This window comes from Rhamphochromis longiceps, linkage group LG22, assembly GCF_057381845.1.
Source record: "Rhamphochromis longiceps isolate RC_006_pf linkage group LG22, R_longiceps_female_GT1.1, whole genome shotgun sequence".
Taxonomy (NCBI): Eukaryota; Metazoa; Chordata; class Actinopteri; order Cichliformes; family Cichlidae; genus Rhamphochromis; species Rhamphochromis longiceps.
Window position 1 is genome coordinate 30,652,320 of NC_140577.1, and position 12,137 is coordinate 30,664,456.

The window sequence follows — 12,137 nt, forward strand, 5'->3', positions numbered from 1 at the left end:
ATTGCCAAGGGTGGATCCGACATACCAGGCGGTTTTATCCCAGGTGCATCGACTTGGCTGACATCAGATGTGATGTTGATGAAAACATGTGGCCTAACCCTGAAGATCGCAGAGATTAGATGCAACTTTTTTGCCTTTTTTTAGCCCCCCTCCCCCCCTTTTTATCTTGGCTTTTTGCTGTTGTTTTTTTGTTCAGAATGCTCTTGTGTGTTTCATGGATATTTTGTTCACTGTAAGCAATACTGTAAAACTTTCTCTGTCCTATCATACCGTGTTTCTACTGTACCTCCTGTGGTAAACAGTAAAGAAACAAAAACTTGTTTGCTTTTTACTGGAATGCTTTTGAATGTGAACATTACTGTACATGTGGACATACAGTTACCAACCAAGACATTTCTGGTGTCAATATGGTGGATTGCATGTTTCGCATGCAAATACCTGTGACACTGAAACATAAAAGTCTATGCAGTTTTTGTAATGTCAATAATAGCCAGTATTTTGAAACCTGGTGTACTTTGATTGACTGCATGTACCTTGTGAAGTGAAAACAAGTGTTATTCTTTGACAGACTAATTTCATTTTGAGTCAGATTTATAGTGTTTTTGTACAGTTAGTGTGTGCAGAGAAAGATGTGTTCTAATTTTGAAATGAGGAGTTAGTATATATTTAACAAAGTGTATTTTTGGGAAGGATATTATCCATTTGGCCAATTGTGTTTTGTAGGTGTGGGTCTGTGTTAAGAGTTTAGAAAAAGTATCTGAAGTATGGGTAGGCGCTTGTTAGCGACTGTAAAAGCACAAAAACTGCTTTGCACTCAGTTTGCAATTTTGTAACACACACTTTGCAAAACTGTAGGCACAATTCACTGCACAACACTCAATTACCAAATTTCGAACACACTCCTAGCAAAAGTATACACATGTATGGCTATCATTAACACTAATTTGCCAACTGTCTGGCACACTTTCACATGTGAAAACTTTTTTAGATAATTAGTTCACTTTGCAATCAGCCTAAGCACTATAATACAGGTAAGCTGTGTGTGCGGAGTACAATGGAGGGAGCAGAAAGAGTGAGAAGTAGAGGAGGCCGAGGAAGAGGACGTGGAGGTGAAGAAGTAGGACGAAGAGGACGACAAGGACAAGGAGGAGCAAGAGGAAGACGAGGAGGAGCAAGAGGAAGATGAGGAGGGGGGAGAGGAAGGGTAGGAAGAGTAAGAAATAGAATTGCTGATGACATCAGAGCTACAATAGTGGACCATGTAATCAACCGTGGAATGACCCTGAGGGTAGCTGGCCAACGGGTCCAGCCTAACTCGAGCCACTACACTGTAGCAAGCATCATAAGGACATTTTGAGAATCAGTGAGTACAGTCACTTCGCACAAAGATTTGTAGCACTGCCATATGCCAATGAGAAACACACCAATACCATTGATGTAAAAATACTGAAATTGTTACTTTACAGAATTGCTAGATGACCAGATGCTGGGGGCAGAGGAAGCATGTTCACTGCAGACCAAGTAACCCATATAGTCATTATGGCGATTGCAAATAATCCTATACTTGGAAATAAACACTTGTGTTTGTTTTGATGTGTTTGAATAAACACCAGTACTTGAAGTTTGGATCCCTCTATGCTTATGGATCTATGACAGAAGTATGAGCTCAAACTGACATAGCCTACCTTGTGCACAGAGAAAGCAAAAGCCAGATGTGTTTTGTATTCATACCATCAGTGTGCAGTTGGTGCATTGTGTGCTTAGTAGATGATGGCTTGTGTGTACTGTTTGATACGGAAACACCATTTTTACGAAGGTGTGAAGGGTTAATCTAGCTGTGTTCGCTTTTGCAAGAGAGCTACAATGTTTTGATGATTGGGTGACAGGTTTTCTTATTTGTGTGAAGAGTTTTGCAAAATTAGCCAATAGTTACAAAAAATGTGCTTAAGCAATCAGAAAAAACTGTAATAAGCACACAATGCACCAACTACACACTGATGGTATGAATAAAAAAAAACACATCTGGCTTTTGCTTTCTCTGTGCACAAGGTAGGCTATGTCAGTTTGAGCTCATACTTTTGTCATAGGTCTGTAAACATGGAGGGATCCAAACTTCAAGTACTGGTGTTTATTTACACACATCAAAACAAACACAAGTGTTCATTTCCAAGTATAGGATTATTTGCAATCGCCATATTGACTATATGGGTTTCTTGGTCTGCAGTGAACATGCTTCCTCTGCCCCAGCATCTGGTCGTCTAGCTAGCAATTCTGTAAAGTAACAATTTCAGTATTTTTACATCAATGGTATTGTTGTGTTTCTCATTGGCATATGGCAGTGCTACAAATCTTAGTGCAAAGTGACTGTACTAACCGATTCTCAAAATGTCCTTATGATGCTTGCTACAGTGTAGCGGCTCGAGTTAGGCTGGACCCGTTGGCCAGCTTCCCTCAGGGTCATTCCACAGTTGATTACATGGTCCACTATTGTAGCTCTGATGTCATCAGCAATTCTATTTCTTACTCTTCTTACCCTTCCTATCCCCCCTCCTCATCTTCCTCTCCCCCCTCCTCGTCCTCCTCTTGCTCCTCCTTGTCCTTGTCGTCCTCTTCATCCTACTTCTTCACGTCCTCTTCCTCAGCCTCCTCTACTTCTCACTCTTTCCTGCTCCCTCCATTGTACTCCACACACAGAGCTTACCTGTATTATAGTGCTTGGGCTGATTGCAAAGTGAACTAATTATCTAAAAAAGTTTTCACATGTGACAGTGTGCCAGACAGTTGGCAAAATAGTGTAAATAATGGCCGTAAATGTGTATAGTTTTGCTAGGAGTGCGTTGATCATTTGGAAATTGAGTGTAAAGCAGTGAGTTGTGTTTACAGTTCTGCAAAAAGAGTGCTGTGCAGTGGATTGTAGCTACAGGTTTGCAAAGTGTGTATTACAAAATGGCAAACTGAGTGCAAAGCAGTGTTTGTGCTTTTAGTTTTTCAAACTCAGTGAGTGGTTTTGCTATAAGTATTAATGGTTTTAGAAATTGTGCTATAAGAATCACAGTTAGGGTTTACAGTTTTTTCTGATTGCTTAAACCCTAACTGTGATTCCTGTAGCACAATCTCTAAAACTATTCAGACTTATAGCAAAACCACTCACTGAGTTTGCAAAACTAAAAGCACAAAAACTGCTTTGCACTCAGTTTGCAATTTTGTAACACACACTTTGCAAAACTGTAGGCACAATTCACTGCACAACACTCAATTACCAAATTTCCAACACACTCCTAGCAAAAGTATACACATGTATGGCTATCATTAACACTAATTTGCCAACTGTCTGGCACACTTTCACATGTGAAAACTTTTTTAGATAATTAGTTCACTTTGCAATCAGCCTAAGCACTATAATACAGGTAAGCTGTGTGTGCGGAGTACAATGGAGGGAGCAGAAAGAGTGAGAAGTAGAGGAGGCCGAGGAAGAGGACGTGGAGGTGAAGAAGTAGGATGAAGAGGACGACAAGGACAAGGAGGAGCAAGAGGAAGACGAGGAGGGGGGAGAGGAAGGGTAGGAAGAGTAAGAAATAGAATTGCTGATGACATCAGAGCTACAATAGTGGACCATGTAATCAACCGTGGAATGACCCTGAGGGTAGCTGGCCAACGGGTCCAGCCTAACTCGAGCCACTACACTGTAGCAAGCACCATAAGGACATTTTGAAATGAGAATCAGTGAGTACAGTCACTTCGCACTAAGATCTGTAGCACTGCCATATGCCAATGAGAAACACACCAATACCATTGATGTAAAAATACTGAAATTGTACTTTACAGAATTGCTAGATGACCAGATGCTGGGGGCAGAGGAAGCATGTTCACTGCAGACCAAGTAACCCATAGAGTCATTATGGCGGTTGCAAATAATCCTATACTTGGAAATAAACACTTGTGGTTGTTTTGATGTGTTTGAATAAACAGTAGTACTTGAAGTTTGGATCCCTCTATGCTTATGGATCTATGACAGAAGTATGAGCTCAAACTGACATAGCCTACCTTGTGCACAGAGAAAGCAAAAGCCAGATGTGTTTTGTATTCATACCATCAGTGTGCAGTTGGCGCATTGTGTGCTTAGTAGATGATGGCTTGTGTGTACTGTTTGATACGGAAACACCATTTTTACGAAGGTGTGAAGAGTTAATCTAGCTGTGTTTGCTTTTGCAAGAGAACTACAATGTTTTGATGATTGGGTGACAGGTTTTCTTATTTGTGTGAAGAGTTTTGCAAAATTAGCCAATAGTTACAAAAAATGTGCTTAAGCAATCAGAAAAAACTGTAAGCATTCAGAAAAAACTGTAATAACAAACTCAATGACAAAACCTGAAGCAGATTAGGATTTGAGACTGGCCACCAGATGGCGGTGTGCGCTCATTTGTGTTTGGCTTGAACTTCCCAAATCTCTGCATAGCCTGTCAGTGCTGAATGAAAAATGCAGCAGCTTTGAAGTGATCAGTCACAGTATCTCACCTACATCACGCAGTGCAAACAGAACAACGATGTACAGAACAAACCAAACAATGGAGAGGTGAACTCCGTGTGGAGCAGTCATCAATAATTTGTAGCTCACTGTATCTTCCGTGCCCGTGCACAGTGTAGGTAGATGTGGATGGTTTACACAATTAAGTGCGCTTCTTCTGCCATTATTTTATGCACACTTCTGTCTATTAGTAAGAAAATGTCTGCTGTCGAAGTTTAATAATTGAAATCTACAAGACGCACGGCGCCTCGTCAGCTGGGAGTTTCGGCTTTTTTTCAATAACTCAGAATTGTTTGAAGGCTGGAACCAAATGTAGCTCAGATCTCAACTCATCAAATCAGCATGTGAACTAGGTCAGATCACCCAGAGCAGGGCTGATGTGCTCAGCTTGCCATGTTCAGGAGGGTGGTTGCCTTGTTGCCTTCCTTCTAATGGAAGGAACACTGTGAATGTGAAGGGGACGGGGGTGGGGGGGGGGGGTGGATGTAGCTGTAGTGATCTCAGGGCCACGGGACTAATTGAGGAGCCAGGGGTCAGCGGACTCCCACTAGAATGTCAAGAGTGCTCAATTATCTTAGAACCTTGGGCCATGTGGGATTTCCTTATCAATGAGAATAGAAATAGTGGGCTTTGGTTTTTTAATGAGCTGTGGACCATCATACTATGATGAGACACATGTGTTTTGGGTTTTTTTCTTTGTTTTTTTAACCCACTGAGATGTCTCCAGTCGTTTTCCATTAGTGGAAAACACAAAGTCAATACAGCCTCGGGCTGCAAGTTATATGTAACCAGACATTGTTAAAATTTATATTACATTTTACATTTTTAGCTATTTATAAATAATTTGGCATGACAGTTGGATGTATTAAGCCAAATATAATGCAAGTAAACCAGTCCTGTTTTATATGTTTTTTTTTTTTTAATATTACAGGTGTCCTACGATACAGAGTGGGCCATTTATATGGATACACCGGAATAAAATGGGAATGGTTGGTGATATTAAAGTCCTGTTTGTGGCACATTAGTAAATGTGAGGGGGCAAACTCCTCCACATGGATGGTGACCATGGTGGCCATTTAGAAGTCGGCCATCTTGGATCCAACTTTTGTTTTTTCAATAGGAAGAGGTCCATGTGACACATCAAACTTATTGGTAATGTCACAAGAAAAACAATGGTGTGCTTGGTTTCAACGTAACTTTATTCTTTCATGAGTTATTTACAAGTTTCTCTTTGTTCACACCCATTGACATGTCGAAGAGGTTAACACGTGAGGAGCGGATCGAAATTGTGTTGATATCTGATGAACGCATTGCAGCAGATTTTAATGCAAGACATCCTACGAGACCACCCATCTCCCATGCTACAATTAGCAAACTGCTTGCTAAGGTTCGTGAAACTGCTTCAGTGTTGGATTTGCCAAAATGTGGACGCAAGAAAACTGTCACTAATGAAGAAACATCAGTGTCTGTCTTAGCTTCATTCAGCAAGAGCCCACACTAGCACTCACCGCATGTCACTGGAGAGTGGAACATCCCTTCGGTGGATATTAGCTACTCACAAATGGCACCCTTACAAACTCCAGCTACTGCAGCATCTCAACAAGGATGACCCAGATCGGCGCACAGAATTTGCAGAATGGGCAAAACAAAAATTGGAACAGGACCCTCAGTTCACGCAGAAGATTTTGTTCAGTGATGAGGCAAACTTTTATGTGAATGGTGAAGTTAACAAACAAAACCACCGCTATTGGTCTGACACTAACCCACATTGGATGGATCCCTCCAAGACTGTTGGAACAACAAAAGTGATGGTTTGGTGTGGTATATGGGGTACAACGATAGTGGGTCCATTCTTCATCAATGGAAACCTCAAGGCCAATGGATATTTGAAATTGCTACATGATGATGTGATTCCCTCTTTATGTACTGAAGCCAGCACGTTCCCTGAGTTTTTCCAGCAAGATGGTGCACCACCACATTATGGGTGCCAGGTCCGAGCATTCCTAGATGAATAGTTTCCTGGAAAGTGGATTGGTCGTCGTGGGCCAGTTGAATGGCCCCCAAGGTCTCCCGATCTGACCCCCTTAGACTTTTATCTTTGGGGTCATCTGAAGGCAATCCTCTATGGTGTGAAGATACGAGATGTGCAGCACCTGAAACTACGGAAAGTTAATGCCTGTGCTGGCATTTCTCCTGCGGTGTTGCTATCAGTGTGTGAAGAGTGGGAGAAGAGGGTTGCATTTACAATCCAACACAATGGGCAGCAGATTGAACACATTTTATATGTGGTCAGAAACTTGTAAATAACTCATGAAAGAATAAAGTTACGTTGAAACCAAGCACACCATTGTTTTTCTTGTGACATTACCAATAAGTTTGATGTGTCGCATGGCCCTCTTCCTATTGAAAAAACAAAAGTTGGATCCAAGATGGCTGACCACCCATCTTGAGAAGTTTGCCCCCTCACATATACTAATGTGCCACAAACAGGACTTTAATATCACCAACCATTCCCATTTTATTCCGGTGTATCAATATAAATGGCCCATCCTGTAGTTCATACTTGTGTATTAATTCAATTTAATTCAGTTTTATTTATACAACAACAAATCACAACAACAGTTGCCTTAAGGTGCTTTATATTGTAAGGTAATATTTCTCTCTACAATATCTGATAGAAAACCCCAACAATCAGATGACCTTCTATGAGCAACCACTTGGCGACAGTGGGAAGGAAAAACTCCCTTTTGATCATTATTACTTAATTATGTATTAGTAGAATAAATCTTTACCTGTTCAGATTTACTGGGTTGTATCTGATTACAAGTATACATCTAGAAAAAAAAAACATTCCCAATGGAATAACAACAGCAAAGTTCTCCCTGGAAAGCCATCTTGTAATGCCTCCTAGCACTTTTGAAATGTTAACCTTTGTTCAGATGGTTGTCTTGATATAAACAGGGGTGCACATAGGTGGTCAAAATAAAAGACGCGCACCAGTTAAGAAGTTGGAATGCGCGTTTGTGCACATAAGATGTTCTGGAGAAGGACAGACATTTGTTCAGAACTCTTAAAGATGTCGAAGAAGCAAGCTCCGTAAGCAATTACTTTGGTGTTCCTCCACCGCAAAAGAAGCGCGTATTCCAGGAGGAATATAAACACAATGCACACACAGTGTCAGCGTATAAATGTTATTATAAAAATTAACAGAAAGTTTGCAGACTTTACCCTGTAAGAAAGCTTTTAAAGGCTTAGTTTTACCTTTTTAACATCTTAAATTTTGTGAAATTTCATGGAAATCTGGAATTCTGCAAAAGCAAGAGTTCTTCCATAGATTTAGATGAGAAGGCCGAATCTATAAATAGCATGAAGTCCTTCATGTGGTCAGAGTAGTACCAAAATAGTCAATTTTGCTCTACAAGGGCCTGATATCCACTTATGAGAACATTATAATGCTACTGTTCTATCAAAATTTTAAATGAATATCTTCATATATGGCTCTCATTTTTCTTAGAAACAAAAATTAGGTAAAATAAAAAAATCTGGTAATTCTTTGTTTTTACATTCATCAGGTCCCAATCAGCCCAAATATCAAAGAGAAATTAAAAATGCATGCTGTGGATGAGTTTGGGTCTTAGGAGGTTAAATCTGTCACTAGAGCCACCTGACGTTAACCCATTAATTACTTTGTATTTATACAAACACACAAAACAAGTATAAAATGCTGACTAAAGCTCGATTCAGACTTCTGCAGGAAATCTACATCCTTACTTACAACATAACTGGAAACCCCTCTTAACCCTGCCATGCCACTGAAGTCGTTGCGGGCTGCATCGACGTGATCTTTAGTTACATTTAACATTACAGGAGGTGCACTTTAGGTTATGTCAAAGGTTACAGTGTAGCGTTAAAAGCTATTTCCAGTTACAAAGTAAGTCCCATTCAAGCATAATTCACGCATAAGAGATAATGTTACAGTGGTGACTAATGAAAGTGGTTATACCAAACCACAGACCGTGTAGTAACACTGCTCTACGTGTGGAAGAGTGGGTACATTATTTCTAGATTCTAAAACTTGAGATACTATCACTTTAATAAATTTTGAGGTCAAACCTGGAGGGAACAGCACAGCGGCTGCATTTATTTATTCTTGGTGCTTTCGTAGAGAAATTTGGTACTCGAAGAACTCTGAACGAAATCTTTGCAACAAAGTTACAGTTTTCTATACATTACTGACCAAAGAAGATTTGTAATAACTTTCCTTCGGGATTAATAAAGTATTCTGATTCTGATTAACTGCCCAGAGATTACGTCCAAGTGGAAAGGTTTGCTTCTTTAAGGACTTATTTGTGTAATGGCGTTTATGTGTGTTGCTCGAATTCCTGTTGCTTGACTACTGCGAGTGGACGCCTGTTTACTCGTTAAAAATGTGATAATGTGGTAGACACGCTCAAGAGATTCTAAGTCAACTGTACCGTGGCAAGAGCAGTGCATGATGGAAATAAGCATGAAGACACATAAACAGGCAGGTAACCAACATTTATTTACCATTATCAACTTTACAATAAAACCAGTAACATCTGTCAACATTAGCAAAATAAAGAACAGAAATCAATCCAATTTATTTACAGAGACAAAGCAGATTCAGGCTCACACAAGACAGATAAACAACTCTGCTTCATATCAAACTGCAACAGTGAACATAGCAAGCTTAAGTGTTCTTTTTTTTTTTTCATAGTAAGGTAAAAATCAAAGTCGTCTATCTTTTTTTTTTTCTTTGAACAAACAAGACATAGCTTCTCTGAATCTTTAAGATGGTTCTCTATAATACACCACAAAATACTTCAAATTTGGGTTAAAATATAGGAATGTAAAAAGTTGGCAAGTCTTTTCTGATTTCTTTTTCTTCTATTTAACAGTCATTTCAAGTGGTTGTGGTGTCCTAGTATCTTATCTAGCGTCGTTCCTTCGGCAGGAGGCATCTTGAGCTGTGGATTTTTAAGGGAAAAGATGCTTCGACCTCCAATCATCATCCATCGTTACTTCATGGTGTCATTTGCCGGCCAGCTAGCCATTAAAAATCCCCCCAACCCCCCCCCCCCCCCCCCCCCCCCCCCCCCTCCCCACGCACAGCGACCAAACCCGCAGCCTAAAACTCAGTCCAGGTTCAGATGTCGAGCAGTAACCAGGAAAGTGATCTAGTGAATCTAGTCTGTCGTCTTGTTATCATGACGAAAAAAGTGGCACGTCGAAGGAGTCTCTCACATACATGTGTATATATTTACATATACATATATCCATATACATATGTATACATATACACATATATATAAATATATATATATATATATACTCTTAATTTTCTCTCTCTCTCTTGAAAAACAGTTCACCCAGTTCATTGTGAGCTAAACGTACAATCACTCTTTCTTTTCAGACGGAGCGGGGGTCGAGCTGCTCTCCTCTGTCGGTTTCGTGGCCTCGGGGGCAGGAGCAGCTGCCTCTTTGGCCTCCTCCTTGGGGACCTCCTCCTTAGCTGGCCCCTCCTCCACCTTCGGAGCCTCAGCGGCAGAGGCGGCGTCGGCGTCAGCAGCCTCCTCCTTCACCTCCTCTTTCTTCTCCTCGGCAGGAGCAGCGGCTCCATTCTCAGCAGGCTTCTCCTCAGAGGGGGCAGCGGCAGCCGCTTCCTCTTTCACAGCCTCGCTCTTCTTGCTCTTCTTGATGTTCAGTTTGAAGTTGAAGGGCTTCTTCAAGGAGAACTTCTTCTTCTTCTTCTCTTTGGTGCTTTCTTTGGCCGCAGCCTCGCCCTCCGGTTTTGCAGCCTCTCCGTCTGCAGCAGGCGCCGGTTCGATAGTGTCACCTCCCGCACTGGCTTCAGGCTCCTTGGCGGCCTCCGCGGAGCCGTTGGTAGCTGCAGCATCCCCATCGGGCTTTGTAGAGACATCGCCATTGGTCTTCACGTGACCGTTCTCCTGTAAAAAGGGTTACAAAAAAAAGAAGAAAAAAAAGACACAAAATAAGTCAGCTTTCTATCAAGTCTTGTGTTTTTTAATTAAAAAACAAACATAAAATACAAACAAGAACAACTGCTGTTGGGGAGGTCTCGTATCTTTGCCGAGCATCGTTGCGCTCATCAATTAACCACCATGTCGTCTGGCTCAAGAGGCGACGCCTTGCAGTACCCTAATCAGGCGATAGGCGGCGGCAGCGTCTCACAGACCGCCCGGGTTGCCAGACAGACGGGCTCAACAAAGACGAGGCTGAAGCTCATCGAAGGACGAATGAAAACACCTTCATTTGTTATTTTTTGTTTACCAAAGAAAAATGTGATAATTTTCAAGGGGAAAAACATTTAAAACTCCGAAGAATTTTTTTTATTCATGAACCCCCCCCCCCCAAAGACTATTTGGTAAGAGTGACGGAAAATCGTTGTTTTGAATATTAGTGACATTTGACATCTCATTAATGACTAATTTTACTTACATTACGTTTTGGAAAGTACCAATTTGCAAGATTTGCGGTGAGACGGCAACAGGGCTCTTTTCAGGGAGGAGTAGTAGACTGCCTACGTGCGAGCAAGCCGCCCCCTCCCCCTTTTGTGACTGGCACTGTCAAAAAGCGTTCTCGGTTCGACCTCAGTGACAAATAAACACATACTTACTTGAAACTGGGAAAACCGTGACAAATAACAGCCCCCCTCCCCGCGGACTGATATGTTTTTGGGGGGAGCTCTGTGAACACCCGTCTGAGCACAAGATGCTACAAAGCCCCACCTGACTTACCCCAAAATGTCCTCACATTCAAGTTTAATCGATTCATCGTTAGCCAAATCCGCTATATGCGAGGTTTTCGTGTGAGAAACTCAACTTTTATCAATTTATTATGCCATCCTTCTGTGATAAAGTAGTCATACGGAGCAACTAGATGGTATATTTACCTGTCCGTTGGTTTTGGCAGCTGCAGCATCAGCGGCAGCAGCGTTTGCCTCCGCGGCCACCTCTCCCTTGGATGCCTGGGATCCCATTGTCTTCGGTGAGTAGCGGTCTTCTAAAGCAAATTAAAAAGAAAAACTAAAAAAGGCGCGTTTTAAGTTAATCCAACTCCAGAGCGAGTTACGTATCCAGCGGTGAAACCGTGAAAAGTGTGTGTGTTTTTAATTTTTTTTCTTCAAACAGCAGCTACTCCCCTTCGGTTGTTCCCGTTGTCTGACTTGCCACCCCGATAGAGAGAGACCCTCTAAACTCGAAGCTCGCTGAACGCAACGCTTCAACATACAGCAGGTTCAGGGCACCACCCGTGGGCGGATCCTGTTCATGAACGGCCAATCATCGTCTGCTCCAGCCCGACTTTGTCCAATCACCTCTGACTCCCTAATTGTCCCCGCCCCTCTAGTGGACCCCCAGCAATGAAATCAATTCAGCCTTACTAAATGCAGTGTTTTATAGGCATGAAACTAAAAAAACAATGCTGACATAGCATAAAGATAAGAGAAAAGTCTCCCACACAAAAGTAGTTTCCTTCCTTGTAGTGAGTATTACTGTATGAGTGTGTTTGCTTACCTCAATTCACATGATGGCTGATAATTCAGAGGGAAGATATGGAGCACATAGCTTCA

General features: G+C 41.6%; 1 protein-coding gene across 1 annotated transcript; it reads right to left on the minus strand.

Moving 5' to 3' along the window:
* Nucleotides 1–9,045: 9,045 nt before the first annotated feature.
* On the minus strand, nt 9,046–11,775 carry marcksl1b (MARCKS-like 1b). Its single transcript, XM_085396413.1, has 2 exons — nt 11,460–11,775; nt 9,046–10,494 (listed from the first exon to the last, which is right to left on the minus strand). Exons 1-2 carry the CDS (start codon nt 11,544–11,546, stop codon nt 9,943–9,945), a joined length of 639 nt encoding a protein of 212 aa, XP_085252539.1. The 5' UTR covers nt 11,547–11,775; the 3' UTR covers nt 9,046–9,942.
* Nucleotides 11,776–12,137: the final 362 nt, after the last annotated feature.